Source organism: Glandiceps talaboti, chromosome 5 (assembly GCF_964340395.1).
Source record: "Glandiceps talaboti chromosome 5, keGlaTala1.1, whole genome shotgun sequence".
NCBI classification, from domain to species: Eukaryota; Metazoa; Hemichordata; class Enteropneusta; family Spengelidae; genus Glandiceps; species Glandiceps talaboti.
In genome coordinates this window covers 14,568,954-14,587,019 of record NC_135553.1, presented here as the reverse complement: position 1 = coordinate 14,587,019, position 18,066 = coordinate 14,568,954, and the positions used below count along the sequence as shown (strand labels likewise).

General features: G+C 37.6%; 2 protein-coding genes across 2 annotated transcripts; both read left to right on the top strand.

The window, feature by feature from the left end:
• The first annotated feature begins 5,859 nt into the window (after nucleotides 1-5,859).
• On the top strand, nucleotides 5,860-9,468 carry LOC144435397 (uncharacterized). The gene is made up of 3 exons (XM_078123992.1): nucleotides 5,860-6,019; nucleotides 8,168-9,199; nucleotides 9,456-9,468. Exons 2-3 carry the CDS (start codon nucleotides 8,319-8,321, stop codon nucleotides 9,466-9,468), a joined length of 894 nt encoding a protein of 297 aa, XP_077980118.1. The 5' UTR covers nucleotides 5,860-6,019; nucleotides 8,168-8,318.
• Nucleotides 9,193-17,123, top strand: LOC144435732 (uncharacterized). Its single transcript, XM_078124341.1, has 9 exons — nucleotides 9,193-9,780; nucleotides 10,189-10,265; nucleotides 10,609-10,899; nucleotides 11,748-11,930; nucleotides 12,275-12,588; nucleotides 13,906-14,458; nucleotides 14,696-14,744; nucleotides 15,419-15,703; nucleotides 16,237-17,123. The coding sequence occupies exons 1-9, from the start codon at nucleotides 9,597-9,599 to the stop codon at nucleotides 16,287-16,289; spliced, it is 1,989 nt and encodes a 662-aa protein (XP_077980467.1). The 5' UTR covers nucleotides 9,193-9,596; the 3' UTR covers nucleotides 16,290-17,123.
• Nucleotides 17,124-18,066: the final 943 nt, after the last annotated feature.

Sequence of the window (18,066 nt, the reverse complement as noted above, 5' to 3'; positions counted from 1 at the left end):
TCAGACGATGTTGATGATGACCGATATGTTGAGGACGAACTGGAAGATACAAGATATATTTACCTTTTTCCAGCGGACAAGGTAAAGGATTAGTACCAACAGCCTACAAGTTGGTACTATACATTCTATTTGTACTAATAATGGCATTTTATAAACTACTGTCGGCAGCGAATAAACTAAAATAATGTATGTCCTCTCAGTCACGTCCTAAAACCTCGCTGAATTTCAAAGTATCTCAACATTCCACGACTAAGATTCTTTTTCTATAAATTATACCGAGAAGGAGAAATTGTATTAGCAAAGCACTGTTGCAGAATGTACAGTGTGTATATAATTTCTCATATGTAAAACCATTTCGTTCTACAGGTTAGCAAGTCCTACATTCTGCCGTCTGGTTACAGCCTAAAAGTATTTCCTGGTTCAGTCAGACAACTCGTCAAGCTGTTGACCACTTGTGATCCGAACGACACCAGAAGACCTCCTTTGAAAGATTATGAATTTTACCAGTCAGATCTGTTAGAGTTTGTACCCAGTGTAGTCTTGTCAAAGCCAGCACACCTTGTTAGGCAATGCCCTTATGTCGACTCACAAACAGATAGATTAGTGGTTGTTTTGATGAGCGATGATGGACATAATTGGAAAGAGTTACCAGTCACATATGTGAGTAATGAGAATCTGCATCCATCTGTGATGTATGTTAACCATTTCAATCGAGTGGAAACGCCTAATCTATGCCAACGACAGTGCCTTAATAGTAACATATAAGAATGTAAACCATATTGCCAGAGTATTAAACAAGGAACTAGAATCGTGCAACATGTGGTTGATCAACAATAAGCTTTCAACCCGTTTTGCATGTAATAAGAAGTGAATAACCAGCATTTATGTTGTGGATAAACAAACGTAAGTCATTGCACAGAATGAAAAGGCCAAATGCTGATGGAGCAGATCTACTAGGGAAAGGACCAATCAAAAGGAGAATTCACTTTAACTTTTAGATTCTGATTACGTCATAACATTATTTCAGATCACTCTATAGAGGTCTGAGGTTTTATGTAGAATTTTTGTAGAATTCTAATGCGCATGTTTTCAACTTTCAATATATTCAAGGTAGGAGACGACATCAACGTAGAAGTCAGCAAGTTGTCTATGTTTATCGGGATATCAAGACCTCGACGAGAAAGGTTTGTCGTTGACAAAACTGGTGGGATGTTGTCTTCTGAAACGGACGACGGGGTAGCAATAGCCATCCCCGAGGACGCAATTAGAGGAACTGCACCCTTAAACTTAGAGGTATGTAATTAATTGTACAATATATACCTGTACTTCGTTGTGATTACGTCAAAATCACAATCAGCAATACATACATTATACACACATATACACACATATACATACATCATTTATAGAAATGAAAGTTATTTAAATACCAATGTCATATCATTATTAGATATTCTTGATCACAAACACCTTTAAAATTTTAAAGTATTCTAAAAGTACTTTGTACGCCAATTTACATTATCTACTCACCAAGGTCCATCTTCTCGACTCTGATGTCTTGGAGAATGTCTTAGAAAAATGTGGAGAGCCCATCAATGCCTCCTTCTCTCCGATGGTATACGTCAACCGAGGGGAGAAAAGTCTTCAATTACTAAAACCTATCATCATTAATATACCACTTCCAATTGATGACAAGTTGAAATTTCCTGGTGATCTTTTTGACGACACAGAACTGTGTATCGTTAGGGACGAACACAACGACGGAGAGTGGGAGGATATCACAGATGGCGCCTCATTTACCGTAGAGAATGATGTGGTCAAACTACTCAGACACAACTTTTCAGGGTAGGTGATGATTTATCAGAAAGGCTATCGACTCATTGTAACAAGGCCCCTTAGGCCACGTGTATTTTCTGGCTGAACGAAGAACAATATCTGGGATAATATAATTACCTCCCCAAGCATAAGTTATGAAAAATTGCGAACAATGATGGTGGCGATTTGAACGTTTTGACTCATCTTTCGAGATTCGCAGAACCAGATGCATGATATAATAATTATCAAAATTTGATTTATTTTCTTATGTTTTCAGCTACACGGTGGGTAGAGTGAAAAGAGGTCAAGGGTCAAAGGTTGCGGGATACTGCAGAGCAATTACTAATAACAGAAAGTCAGGCCTTCATAAGATCTCGATACTTCTTCTCCAACACAATGATGACAAAGGAAAGCTATTGCTCGACTTGGTACAACTGAAGGGACGCCAAAGACAACAACTCTTCAATCGTATTAAAGCTCACAGAAGATACGGCTATCGTTCCTTTTACAACGTTGACTTGCCATACAGTGAGGATATCCCCATACGGAGCGGCGATACACTCGTTTACGAAGTTAACGACGAGTTCGTCTTGAAAACCAAACGAAGAAAAGTTGTATTCTTCCCGGATCACAGAAAATCCTGGACTGCCTATGTGGAACCAAAGCACCGAGAAAGTGAAAAGTGTAATATGACGGGGTTTATCTCCTTCTACAAGGGAAATACCGCGCCAATAAAACAACCATCTGGAGATGCAGCCGACGACAGCAGTCTGTCCGAGTCAAAAGAAGAGCCTCTTGCCGAATTACAATTCGTTATTCCTAAGGGGACAACGGTAAATATTATATTAATATTTGTGGCGCAAGATGATAAAATCTAGCAATGTTCGTATAATTTTTGTCTAGCCAGACGATGTTCTGTTTCATCAGATTAATACCTTAATTTTTTCCCATTTCTTGATGTTTGCTTCGTAGACGGGATCAAGAACACCAAACACAGCAAAAATACCTGATGCACAAAGAGGTACGTGTTTTCCATGATTCCATGACACCTACTTCACATCACAAAGACCAGTGACCCAGAGGTCAATATAGCCAAGGAAAGTCAAAGGACTTGCCTGTCTAATGCCTAATAGTATTGAAAAATACACGACAAACAATTCTCTTTGCTACCAAATACCGCTCTGTAACACGGACATCGTCAAAAACAATAGTAGGCTGGAACAAACCTGAAGATGGCGTAGTTAAAGCTGGATCTATTGATGCCTTCAAAGCATCCATCCAGCTTGACTTATATTAAGTACCCTCTCTCCATTCGGCGTATTTATACAGATACAAATCTACAGTACAGATATACTGAGACCACCATAGTTGTCTGAGTGTTATACTACTCTTCGTCTCGTTCCCACTGTTCAAACCATTTTTCCTTCTTTCGTGAAAACATTATGAATTTTCTTAACATACTATTATTAACACAATCAATGTGTATGAGAACTTGTTAACATCAACGAAATTGTCCGGACCACCACGCACGATCCCAAATATCTACTTCCGAGATTCTAGGTTTATTGGTGGTTCAATATTTGCATCGATTTGTTTTGTTTGTTTGTTTGTTTGTTTGTTTGTTTGTTTGTTTTATAATAGAGAGACGGAAGTGCTTCCAGTACCTTGCAGTGAAAATCCTGTGTGACGAATGGAAATGGTTTGCGAGGAAGCTACTTGGAGATGACGCAGACTCAGTTATCAACCAGGTGGAATACGCAAACCCAAGGGATAAAAATGAACAAATCTACCAAATGTTGTTGAAATGGGAGGAAACGCTTGGTGACACTAGCCGTTCATATATATCCGTTATTATCGATGCACTTGAACGTGCTGGGCACCTTTGGCATGTTGCCGAAGTCAAACAAAGATTTCCTGAAGCTTTGAAAGGTGAGTTACAAACTCATTAAAATAACTCGTGAGTTAAATTAGAAATTGTGCGAGCGTTTCAGAGTAACTGAAGCATCTACAAGGTTCACTCTGATTGGTTGTTACTTGATGCACAAAACATAGAATGGTTCTTCGTGAGAAATTTTGTGAATACTTCCCAAAGTCGCTTCAATCGAATGTGTACAGCACAGTACTAGTATGCACGGAGACATGCTCGAATTCCCGCCTCCGACCCAAACATTATACTGACTTTTCACATTGAATTTTCACCGCAAAGTAATGCAGGATTCTGTTTTTGTTTTACACTGCAGATGAAGGTGGTAGCAGTGAGAAGTCTAGCGCTAAAATTCGAGGAAAGAGTCTTTAATTATGCAAGCAGAAGATTGTAAAACGTCTTGAGTCGTCAATTCCATAATGTTGTCACGCGCAATCTGTTCAAACAGGATCCGTAAACCAAAGATGAGAGACCAGATCGGAAACAAATATTACCCCGATATTAGTTTTCAATGCCGTGATTGATGGATTTGATTGTCACTTTCACATTTGATGAAGTGTGTAACTACGCGAATTAAAGTACATGTATGCAAGACCCATGCTAGATTATGTAGAACAGAAAAATGACGTAGTGGTTGCTAAAACCGGACGGGAGTTGGGGATTGGTCACTTTATTCGTCGTTATTGTAGAGATTTAGAATTTAACACATCACATGATGTACTTCCTCGTGAAAGGTCCCAAGTCAGAAGAAGCCTTGTTGATAAACCGATCTAAGATAACGGCTCTAGGACATCGAACTGACAAAGACCCATTATATAACTGTACATGTATCCCTGTTATTGTTAGTCTAGAGTTAAAATATGTCTAGCTCTGTGTCAAAAATTAATGTAATGTCCCACGAGTGAAACACCAAGCCTACATCATTTTGGCTATAATAGTCATTTAATTTGTAAGATAAACCTGAGATCACAAAAAGAATATTCTTTTTGCGCTCTGAGGATAAACATACATAATGTAGATATATAAATGGCAAAAAAAATCGATACTCTTCTATGTAGTATTGTAACCTAAAGTATTATCTTATCGTTTGTATTTTTAGTTTAGTAAGTCTTTTAAAGGCCAATTGATGTTGGGAATACGGTCTATATATACGTATTCGTTGGTTGTTCACTAGTAAACTATATTGTGTCTGGGGTCTCTACATAACAACAACAAGGAGACGCTAACTACTTTTGACGAAAATGTCACACATGAACAAGGGGAGAATAAATGGATATACAAAAGGGAACACAAAAAAGTTAGATACGTACACATAGCAATATAGACGAAATTCGCGAGCATGACAAGATATCCATTGAGACTATTTCATTCTACTTTGACTCGTGAAAGTTTTAGTTCCATAAAATTACTGAACTATAACTTTGCTAGTGACTTTAATTTCCTCATACTTGTGAGAATTAAGGGGTAGCCAAAACTATATGCCCGTACAGTGGTTCACGGCCAAAAGAAGTCGTGCCAAATCTATCATTCAAAAAGTACAAGACGTTGTCCACTGTGCTAGTCACTGATCTCAAATCGAAGTGCCCACGAATAAAGGCGTGTCTCGATGTGATGATTTTTTTATCACCTGGTATAAAGAATCACCTGTCGAATTTCATATACCTCGTTACTGATTACGAGCATGGTGAATATCGCCCTCTTAGTTGAACAAAGATCCATTATAAAAGTTATTTGCTTAGTCTAGTGCAGAGTATTATGACGTACATGCATATGGATTAGATGAGCATTGAATATTCATGACTCCTAAGTGATTATTTCCTTCACATAAATGTTATGAATATGCATTATTCATCGAATAAATATTATGGTATATATATGTTGCTTAGACCATTGATCAGTGTGCACTGAAAGAAGAATGGAGGTAAGACAGGGCTTCAATTTGTTGTTTCTTGGCAACCGAGTGAATTTATGTAACGTGTAATGAAATGAAATGAAAATACCTTTCATAAATATCAATCTACAAGCCCAACTAACTATAACGCCACTTGCGTCTTTATTAAGTTTTCTTTCGTTTTTATGCGCTGTTGAAAAAAATAGCAGATGGTTGTATACATTGTGCATGGTGTCGTCCGTATATTGATAATTACTGTGTGTATACCATAAGGAATATCATTTGATGTGACCCTAACAGGTAACCAATAACCACTGCAGTCTCCTGTTTCCAGTCAGAAAATCGACAGATCAAAGTTTATATTCAAAATCACGATTCCACACATCAAAGTAAGTTTACTGTTCTTCTCTTAGCATCTTGTTTGCATGTCAACTATAACATGTCTCTCTAGCTTAGCGTTAGAAAACCCTTTTAATGTTTTGAAGTTAACAGATTTTTTTAACACTGTACGTTTTGACACCAGAGCACCCAGCCGTTGTCACGGTGATAATAATCAGTGTAAACAAAACAAAATATGAAATATGATACTTCATATTTTCTTGTAATTTGGGTGTTATTTTGTGTCTTATTTTCATTAAATACTTGTGTTACTATTGGTGTACCTTTTATTAATGTTGTTATTCTTGTTGCTATCGTTGCCTTGTTTGCTTTCCAAACCTATATTGTGTTTGCTTTTGTAAAGGAGACCAAACTGCTTTTAAAACATATTCGTGATAAATTGTCAACAGTCCACTATCGATGCCAAGTTGCGTAGGCATGCATACTGATCTACTCACTTGGTTCGTATATCGTTCCTAAGTAACATTGAATATATCGTATACCATTTCTAAGTAACATGAAAACTGTCATTGTTCAATACATGCGTGTTTCTTGCTTCGTGATAAAGTCGTACACTTGCTCGAGCACTGTTCATGTATTTTCATTATATCCTAAGTAAGTTGAAAGAGGAACAGAATATAAAATATTTTTTCCTAGTGACCTGATCTTTAGAAACTTTTGTGTACATTGCAGCTAATAAGAAACCAATCTAGACATGCCTAAAAACCCTTTGTCCATGAATGTTTGCGTATGAATATAGAACGTATAGATGTCTGTGTCCCGAGGGCGGTACCACTGGCCAACTCTGATAGGGGTGTGTGGCCAGTGTTTGAAACTCCAGGCCCCATTTTAGACCCACTTTGACCAAAAAATCAATACCCTATTTTAGACCATTACAGGTTTCTAAAAGATGAAAGTTTAGACCTAACTACATTTTCCTTAGGAGGCAACATTTAGGGGCAATTATGGCAATTACGATTTGGTAAAGGACAATGGACCACATTTTAGACCAAGCAAAATAAAAGATAATGGAAAGTGGACCCCATTTTGGACCAAAAGGGCTAGAAAATACACCCCAAAAGTGCTTCACATATACGTATACTCATATAAGGGAAGTAGCCCCCTCCCCCCGCCCGCCCCCGCTGGGGTTTGTGTACTCGCAACAAAAGTTTTATGCCTAATGGCACGTACTGTGTAAAATACTATGTGACAAAGTAAACAATGTACGGATTAACGTGTCTTTCACAGAGAATGTAACCTATAGTTACCAAGCGAAGATTGATGCATTTGGTCAGTATGTTAGTTGTCACAGTGCCAAGTACTCTGCATTGTCAAACCAATATTGTGACGTCTTTCTTGTGTTCGCTGGAAATATGCTCAGGCTCGATTTACAAAACACAAAAGTGGCTGATGTGCTGTGTTTTACTAGTTACTGTAGTAGAAATGCGATTTCTCTGAGATTGGGACATTGTTGCTGAAATTTTCCTGACACGTACGACGTTCACGGTCAAAGGTGGAATATATTGGCACTGCTAGAATAATGTGACAAACTTTACAAGAAATTGATACAATTTCCAACTTAATGCTGAAATCGTTTCTAAGTGTTGAAAATGCATCTGAACTTGATACGTAAGGATTTACCACTTTCTCGAATAGCCATTACAAACTGATTTATGGTTGCCTAAGATAACTTTAAGCATTTTTAGCACAACTGAACTGATAAAGTTCAGTAGTGCTATATAGACATGGTGCGGTGTGTGTATGTCTGTCTGTGTGTGTGTGTGTGTATGACTTAAGCGATTGTATACAAGAATTTATATATTTGATAATGAGAAGATCTTCCAGTGCCTTCAAAACCCATTTTTATCGTCCATCGTCCATCACTGGAGACGCGACATTGTGATCACAGTAATTCTAATCAACAATGACAATAGTTGCAATATAGTTCCCACAATGCACCATTCAAGATGGAGGGTTTTCACAAGATTCAATTCAAGTCATTCATTTTGATTTACCATTAATTTGCTATTGAAAAGTTGGTTGATATCGTCAAACTGAACTTACATATACCATGAGAAGCTGAACAAAGCAACACTCAAATCCAATTTGATTTTTATAGTCAACAACGCATTGTTTTTTGTTTTGTTTTTCAATTTCAGGAGTTTTGAGAAATGACGTCAACAGCCTAAAACAGTTAATTTGGGTCTATCGTGTCAATGGGTCAAAATGTCTCATACGGTTTATATATCTAAAGTCACTTGTGTCACTTTAACAGCTTAGCTCAATTGCCGTACAGTATCCCCAACAAGCATGGCTAGTATGAAAAGTAGACCATCAGAGAAGTTCGTGCAACCGAGCGAGCTTGATTTCAGCAAGAAGAGTCTGCTTAAAGTACCGTTGAGTGTTTGCCAAAGTGACAAACTGACCGTTTTAGATCTCAGTCATAACAGACTTAGTAGTCTTCCGAAGGAAATAACCGGTCTTCATCTCCTTGAAAAATTCACCCTTCGCAAAAATAAGTTTGAGTCCATTCCACGATTCGTATACCAGCTTCAATGTTTGACGCATTTAGATTTTGGCGATAATTATATCTCGTCTGTTGATGACGACATAGATGAGTTAGGCGGGCTGATGAAGTTGTTCCTTGACAATAACCAACTTTCTAGTCTCCCTGAAGGCTTTGGTAGACTCGTAAATATGCGGACACTCGACATTAGCGGGAATCACATATCCGAGGTGCCTGACTGTGTAACTAAATTGTGGGCAATGAGAGAACTTCGTCTCGGCAAAAATGGCATACAAAACGTAACATCGGAACTTTCAAACTTAGATGCCTTAGAGGTTCTCGATGTGAGTGACAACAAACTAACAGACGTACCCGAAGTGCTTCTAGAGATGAAGAATCTCAGGCAGATCGATCTCAAGCGAAATGAAATAAAAAAGGTCCCACCCGAGTTGGTAAATTTGAAATTCTTGGAATCGATCGATTTGTCTGAAAATCAAATTAAAACTCTTCCGGATGAGTTTTGCAAAATATGGAGTTTGAAACACGTCAATCTGGCCTCTAATCGCGTGAAAGAACTTCCAGGTGACTTTACGTACTTGGAATATTTGAAAATTCTGAGTCTGAAAGAAAATAAGTTGAAGCAACTTCCTGTCGACATTGATAGATTCTCGTCTTTGACAGAATTGTACATCGACAACAACAAAATCAAAAGTTTACCGGAAGCTCTGACAAATTTACAAACGCTGGTTATTTTGTCTGCAACCAACAACAAAATAAGCACGTTCCCCCCTGAAATAGTGAACTTAGCTAATTTAAGGAAACTACATTTAGCAAATAACAAACTAAACAATATAGCCGGAGATTTCGCGAATTTCGTCAACCTTGTCGAGATCAGTCTCGATCACAATAAGTTTCGCCAGTTTCCTGCTGATTTAACACAGGTTAGACAACTAAATGTGTTAACACTGGGCTATAACAAATTAAAAGAAATACCCACAGATATCAAATACCTGACCCAACTCGAAGAGTTAAACATCCAAAACAATAAACTGCTGACGTCATCATTCCACAATATTCTACTGATGGGGAAGATTAGGAAGTTGAATCTGTCTAGCAATGCTATGGCCGACATTCCGGGACTCTTCAGTGTAACTCTTCCGAAGTTAGAAGAGTTTGATATCTCGAATAACCCATTCCAAGAACCCCTGCTGAAAGTCTCTCAATCTGGTATTCCAGCCATCAGGTCATACTTACTTGATCGACTTGGTAAGTTAAAGAATCAACCTACCTTAGAGGAAGCACAGACAGACAGACAGACAGACAGACAGACAGACAGACAGACAGACGGACGGACGGACGGACGGACGGACGGACAGACAGACAGACAGACAGACAGACAGACAGACAGACAATAACCATAAGGACTACAAGTTGGGGCACTTTATTTTATGATTTTTTATTGTTTTGCTATCTATTTGCGCATATGATTACGAAACTTTTTGTCAGTATATATTGTAAGGTGATCGACAAACCGACAATCCAGTCATGACCATAACAGACTAAGTACAGCTACCAAAAAAAGAATACTGTTGTTTCTGTTCCTTCATCAATATAAATCGCCACAGCTTATACAAGATTATCCCTCTATCTAACAACAGTGGCTTCATTTTTCAGACGATGTTGACGATGACCCGTTTTTCCACGACGAAATGGAAGATTCCAGGAATATCTACCTCTTTCCATCGGACAAGGTAATATGGGTGTTCAGCTACAGTGTTGATGATTTATGAAAAGAAGAAAATAAAGGGAATCGACCTTTTAAGTTAATATTGTCATTATCATGGCATTTTGAAACAAGCACTGGAAACAAAGTTAACAAGCTTACAAAGTTAACATCTAATACCACTCTAGGGTGAGCTGAACAAATGATAAGAATTCGCCAGATTTTGATATGATGTGGGGAATTTGATAGGGTTCTAGTTAAGTGAATTAGTAGGAAATGGATGTCCCCACACTAAAACATACATTACCAACCCGAATGAAATAATATAGTATGACTTGCGTGATTTCTTATTTGATTATTTCGTTCAATAGGTCACCAAATCCTATATCCTGCCGTCCGGTTACAAGCTAGAAATACCCCCTGGTTCGGTCAAAAAACGCAAAAAACTGTTGTCAATTTGCGATCCGAATGATACCAGAAGACCTCCTTTGAAAGACTATGAATTTTACCAGTCAGATCTGTTAGAGTTTGTACCCAGTGGTGTAGTCTTGTCAAAGCCAGTACGCCTTGTTAGACAATGTCCTTCTGTCGACTCGGATAGATTGGTGGTTGTTCTGAAAAGCGACAATGGACAGAATTGGACTGAATTGCCAATCACATGTGTAAGTATACGAACAATGATATAGATTTTTATCATTTTAACACCGACGACATACCCCCCCCCCCCGTCCCCGCTCGTTAGATTATAGACTCAGTGGTCTTTATCGGTTGATACGGATGTCCAACGGTGACACAGCGGTGATACGGACGGAATGTTTGGATTTGCTTTGTTTTGTTTGTTTGTTTGTTTGTTTGTTTGTTTTTGTTTGTTTTTGTCTGTCTGTCTGTCTGTTTGTTTGTTTGTTCGTTATTGTTTGCCTTGTCATTTTTTTTACGACAAACGCGGTTCGTCTCGTTGCGATTGCTATGTAAACTTTGAACTTACCAATCCTGGCAAGTCGTCCATTAGTCGACCAACGAGTTGAAATTTTGCTTTTTAGCATGACGCCTGGGGTCAGTTGGAGGAAAATGACTCTCGTGACTCGTGTTACTAGAAATTCCTGATAAAAAACAAAGGGTTACATTGTGTACTTATAATGTTTAGGTTTTCGTAGCGTGGGACCCCAAGTGCGCTTGCGTATAGGCATCTTTTTTATCAGACTTTGAAATTCAATATTGAAGCCAATCACCTAATACAAAAGTGGTGTCAATAATATGATTGTGAAGTAAACTCAAAGACAAATAAAATATGAGTTTTTCAATTACTCAGTTTGAAAGTGGAAGTGACTAGAGAAAAAGATGGCCAAATAAAGTGTTTAGGGGTCGGCACGTCATACTATTTGTTGGGGGAAATTGTCCGATCAACCCGAAAACTCGTTACATCAGCTTGAATTATTTATGACGTCACAACATTATCATATATACACTAAAGATGTAGAAGATTAATGTGAAACATTTTGTTTTCTTCAAGGAAAACGACGAAGTTGAAGTAAAAGTCAACAAATTGTCCATGTTTATCGCTATATCAAGACCACGTCGAGAACAGTTTACCATAGACACGACTGGTACAATATTGACCTCTGAAACGGACGATGAGGTGGCCATAGACATCCCACAAGAGGCAATGCGAGGAACTGCACCATTGAACTTGGAGGTAACTAATTCTGAACAAATTTCTGATATTATTACCTTTAGTTTCAAACGAGGGGAGGTATAGGCCCATTCATTCAAAAAACTATTTTCAGCTTCAAACATGCAATTTCAAGAGAATAGATGTTGAAAATTGAGCACATAGGCGTCATGGATACACCATTTTGATTTAATACCCGGTTTGTATTCATTGAAAAGTGATCGTATTTTTTACTGTATGACGTAAGATTTTAATCTCGTACGATTGGTTGAAAAAATAATAATTTCGACCAGAAGCAAATACGATGTATAATGTTGTAGGCAATTCACTTTATTTCATTTCATCAAAATAATTTCCGGCTTTTCAAGGTCCATCTTCAAGACCCTAATGTCTTGGAAAACGTCTTCGAAGACACTGGAGAGCCCGTCAATGCATCCTTCGCTCCAATGGTATACGTCAACAGAGAGGAGAAGAGGAGTCTTCATTTTCAGAAACCTGTCGTCGTTAATATTCCGCTTCCAGTTGACGACAAGTTGAAATTTCCCGGTGATCTTTTTGACGACACAAAATTGTGTATCGTTAGAGACGAGTACAACGACGGAGAGTGGGAGGATATCACAGATGGCGCCTCATTTACCGTAGAGAATGATGTGGTCAAACTACTCAGACAGAACTTCTCAGGGTACGTAGGAGACATGTCAGAAATATGAAGCACGTTTCTGTTTGAAAACATGTTTAGGAAAAGGAGCCCTAGAAAAAGAATTCGTTCATTTGATTATTTCCCATAGGGACAAGAATTTAGGTCAACATACAAACACGTTTATTATGTGAAAGGAGTGCGTAGCATAGCACATTTTCACTAACTCTGACCACGATCCAACTTTCATCCATCCAGCTGGAATACGAATACGCTTCTGTTGTATAGTTATTTTGCGACACGTGTTAGCCTTTTATAGTTTTAAGAATCGACTCGTGTGATTTATAAGGGTGTATTTGACGTTATTTAGTTATTTAGATTTTAGATTGAAGTTACGCCTTGTACTTAGAAGATGAAAACTGAATTATTACACTATTAAATTAGTGAATGTATGAATGATGTCCAAAGATATCGCTGTGATTAAGAAACTATATTAGATTATATCTTGAAGCCTTAAAAACTGTTTGGTTCCGGTTACCCGATCCCACCTAGTTTTTCACTGCCGATCCTAATTTTTTACACATTCGAGAAAAGAAAAAAATCGCGAAAACTAAGAAGTGTCGTGAGAAATCGTGGATGCGGAAACTGACATCAACTTAAAAAAAACCAATATAAAACGGTTCTTCCAATCTGTAATTGCTGTACATCTGATGAGAAGGAACGAATAACACAGAGTTCATATGGAAAACAATGGAAAGTATAACTACCTGAACTAGACACTCACACATGAAAAAAAAGAAGGAAAAAATCTACCTACCCCATCTATTCTAAAATTGGGCGTAATCGGAACCACACAATCTTTTAGGGATGAATGAGAATCGAATCTTCTCTTTTCCTTTCTTTGCTGTGCTGTGCTATACAGTGCTGTGCTGTGTTGTGCTGTGCTGTGCTGTGCTGTGCTTTGCTTTGCTTTGCTTTGATTTAATTTGATTCGATTCATTTTATTTTATTTTATTTCATTTCATTTCATTTCATTTCATTTCATTTCATTTCATTTCATTTCATTTCATTTCATTGTTTTTTATTTTATTTTATTTTATTTCATTTCATTTCATTTCATTTCATTTCATTTCATTTCATTTCATTTCATTTCATTTCATTTCATTTCATTTCATTTCATTTCATTTCATTTCATTTCATTTCATTGTTTTTTATTTTATTTTATTTTATTTTATTTCATTTCATTTTATTTTAAGGGGTGGTGACTCAGGAGTTGAATTCTCAAGTTTGAAAGTCTTTCGTCGCTTCCTTATAGTATACATGCATGTTGATACGCTTCACGTTTTAACTTTCACCATATAGGCATTCAGTGGTTAGATTGAGGAGCAGAGAAAGGTCAAACGCCGGTGGGTACTGCAAAGCAATTACAAAGTACAAAAAGTCCGGTCTTCATAAGGTCAAGGTACTGCTTCTCCAACACAAGGGTGATAAAAGAAAACTGTTGTTCGACCTCGTGCAACAAAAGGGACTCGATATGCAACCACTCTACAAGTGTATCAAAGCCCATAGAAAGAACGGCTATCGTTCCTTTTACAATGATGACGTGCCGTATAGCGAAGACATTCAAATTCGGAGTGGCGACATAGTCATCAACGAAGTTAACGACGAGTTTGTCATGAAAAACAAGAAAAGGAAAAAAGTTTTCTTCCCGGATCAGCACAACCATTGGTTTGCCTTTGTGGAACCGAAGACCCAAGAAAACGATAAACGTGATTTGACAGGATTTGTTTCGTTTTACATAGAAAGCACGGAGTGCCCAAAACAACAGTCTAAAGATGCAGCCAGTAACAGCAATGTGTCCGAGTCAGAAGAAGGCCCACTTGTGGAGCTTCAATTCGTTCTTCCAAAGGGAACGGTAAATATCCACAGTTTCACTAACAACAACTGGGCCTTGAAGAATTTGTTGTAGTAGATTGACTGTCATTAAAGAAATGTTGACGATAACATTAATTCGATCATATCTACCTATTGATTTGTCTGATGTGTTACTGTCAGAACATTAAATATCGTCATTGTTTTTATGTTTCTATCGTTTATAATCGTGATTTGATTTCTCTTTATTGTTTTGACTCTCTGCTCTTTTCTCCAATAGGCGGAATCGAACGAACAAAGTTCATCAAAAATGCCACATGCACAAAGAGGTGGGTATTTTTTTAATGAAATGAATACATAGACTTTCTACGCAGATCCATGATGTCACGTCAGCCACTTCGTGTTTCTTGAGCTGATCTCTCTCTCTCTCTCTCTCTCTCTCTCTCTCTCTCTCTCTCTCTCTCTCTCTCTCTCTCTCTCTCTCTCTCTCTCTCTCTCTCTCTCTCTCTCTCTCTCTCTCTCTCTCTCTCTCTCTCAATATTCAAACAGATAATGCAGAGTAAAGTAGTTATATTCAGTTTAAAACTCAATTTTACAGGGAGAAATGTAGTTGCTTTGGTGTTTTACTCATGAGACATGCACACAAAAATATTAAACACTTCGAGACTAACAATAACAGAGACACAGCACAGCAGGATCCTTTACCCGATGTTATAGGATTACTATTCTGCAGCGGAAAAAGGCTTTGTCAAAAGACTACAAACAGACTTGATGATTTTGATGGCTGTAATTGTTTACTTTCCAATCATGTAATGTTAACGTGTCTATTTCTACATCCCCACTATAATTGTTTATTTTGCATTTGCAGTTGTCTCCGTGTAAAAGAACATTGCGTCTTATGAGTGAAACACCAATATAAGACATCTTCATTTCTCCTGTAGTCATCATATGCACTACACGAACACGATATTTAGTGGTCGCAATGACTTGGTTTCTATTTCAGAAAGACGTAAATGCTTCCAGTACCTTTGCCAGAAACTTATGTCACATGAATGGAAATGGTTTGCGAGGGAACTACTTGGAGAGGATGCAGAATTAGTTATCGACCAGGTCGAACATGCAAACCCAAGGGACAAAAACGAACAAATATACCAGATGCTCTTGCGATGGGAAGAAACTGTCGACGATAGCTGCGTCTTTATATCCGACCTCACTGAAGCACTGGAACGTGCAAACCTCCCTTGGGTTGTTGCCGAAGTAAAACGAAGGTTTCCTGGGCATTTAAAAGGTAAGTTTGAAGTGCTTTGAAAATATATCCACCTCATAGAAAATGCATGGCACACGTCATTGTTGTTATGACAACGATGAATAATTTTCCCAGCAAGATATCGTGTAGTACGGTGGGTGAAAACATTACTACAATTTCTGTAAGTTGTGCCAAACCTTCAAACATGACACAGGAAACACAAGGGATGAGATACACATCATACTATGTCACGTGTCATTAGACACCCAACTCAAGAATGAATAGATTGTACGAATAATATCTCAGCAATTTCATTTCGAATGAAATTTATATAATTCCCCAATCAATACACATATGCTAAGCGAATCGGTAAACTGAAGTGCGTACAAAGTTCAGCTTGTTGTGCATTGGCTTCAATTGTTTGTTCTATGATGAAACTTCGAATAGCTCTCTTTTAGTTCTTTCCATACACATAACATAATTGAGAGGTTATTTTTCTGCTTCTTAACTTTAGTTATATCATTTTTAGGTTTATACGAACATGTACATTTACTGTTTTCCCCTTCACGTTGCAGATGAAAGCGGTACCGGCGACAAAAGTACAAGTACTACGGCTAAGAAAAGTTGAGGACGTTTAATGCTGTTAGCAGACTGAAGGATAATAAAAATGCAATCAACGTCATGACGAAATAACCTTTGATCTCTTTAAAACTTGAGAACAGCTTGACAGCATATCAATTTGAATATAGGTTTAATAGCTTTGATCATGACTGTGGGATATTAATCAGATACGGTGCAGTACTTCGTGAAGTAAAAGTCTTTTATATAAATCAAATTCCAAATGACTTCCATCATGCACAAAATGATGCAGAAAGACTGCGACATCATCAGACGGCAGCATAGCTCTATACTCCACACATGGTGGTAGTATAGTAGAGACTCAAATTACAAAACGTACTGAAGCAATACATAGTCTGAGAGTCAATTTGTACCCACTTAATTATATTCTAACGTGACAGCAGAAAGATAGAAAGTGAATTAATCAGCGGCATCGCACTTCAATGCACCTTCCACTATTATTGTTTTTTTTGTTCATCTTTATCCATCTATTGTTGAAATTATATTTAAATGGTGGTTAGCGTTCTGTGATTGTCTCTTACCATCATGTTGGCTTCAACTTGACTTCTACATGTTTACTTTATTGGTGATGCCAAAAGAAGCATGAGACTAGAACCATATAGTTGGGGAAAAAAGGATTATGAGTGTAGATTGAAATACTAGTGTGTTTAAATTTTATATTTAGTTAAGCAATGTCATTTGTTAATGCTTTGTATCTAAGTTTCCTAATTTGCAGTAACATGTATTTTGATAAAGCTTGTCCAATAACTGTCATGTGACATTGATTGTATCAATTGATAATAATGGCAACTTGTGAAAAATTAATTGACAATTGAAATGTTTCCAAAACCTTTGTCACAAATATTAATAAACAGATTTCTGCGTAATATGTGTGTATTTATGTTTAAATGTGTGTACGTGTGTTCGCTTGCTCGTCTTGCATTTGCTCCGATTCTATATATCTCGACAATATTAAAGAATCTATATTTGTATCACGGAGAATTTAGTGTGTAACAAGGATCCACGCTAGACCACAGCTTTTATAATCATTTGACTGTTTGTATCAGAACTTTGTGTTCGATTAACAGCCCTGATTTCGCAGTGATATTACGTTTGCTTGATTTAAACCAAGCAATATAAAGACCTTCTTTGTGGTACATCATCAGCCTCGGGTATAATTGACATATTTCAAGACTGTTTGACAAATTTCAATAGAAAGCACAGCGATAGATGTCACACAAAATGAATGAAAGCCATCAGCATACCCCAACACCACCAAAGGCTGGAAACTAATGAAACGGAACAAGTGAAAGAAAAAGGTGATAGGTCGTTCGGGCCGATATAAAGATTCGTGACCAAGTATTCAAAACGAATCGAATACCAGTGTGTATTGGATGTCTGCCAGGGTAGTCGTGTAAATACTGTAAAGGGGAATATAAGCTCCCATGGTACTCACTGTGTACAACCTAAGCACAGGTTTGAGTTCTTTTGTCTAACTCTTATTTTGGCCCCTGAATATGAACAAAACGCGCATTGCTCAAAAGGTAATATTCTCATGATGACGTTCACAACAATGCTCTGCAATCATACAATAGAACTATTCGTTGGGCTATTTTACATCGTACAGGCAGACATGTGCGTGTGTACGTACGTACGTGCGTACATACATACATGCATACATACATACATACATACATACATACATGCATACATACATACATACATACATACATACATACATACATACACACACACAAACATACACATCGGACGGACTGGCAGACATC

Bases quoted from the DNA above. Each gene is read 5' to 3' on its own strand.
- LOC144435732 (XM_078124341.1), top strand. From the start codon at position 9,597: ATGGGGAAGATTAGGAAGTTGAATCTGTCTAGCAATGCTATGGCCGAC. The intron at 14,459-14,695 runs GTAAATATCCAC...TTTCTCCAATAG, and splicing joins TCGTTCTTCCAAAGGGAACG to GCGGAATCGAACGAACAAAG. The intron at 15,704-16,236 runs GTAAGTTTGAAG...TTCACGTTGCAG, and splicing joins GTTTCCTGGGCATTTAAAAG to ATGAAAGCGGTACCGGCGAC.
- LOC144435397 (XM_078123992.1), top strand. From the start codon at position 8,319: ATGGCTAGTATGAAAAGTAGACCATCAGAGAAGTTCGTGCAACCGAGC.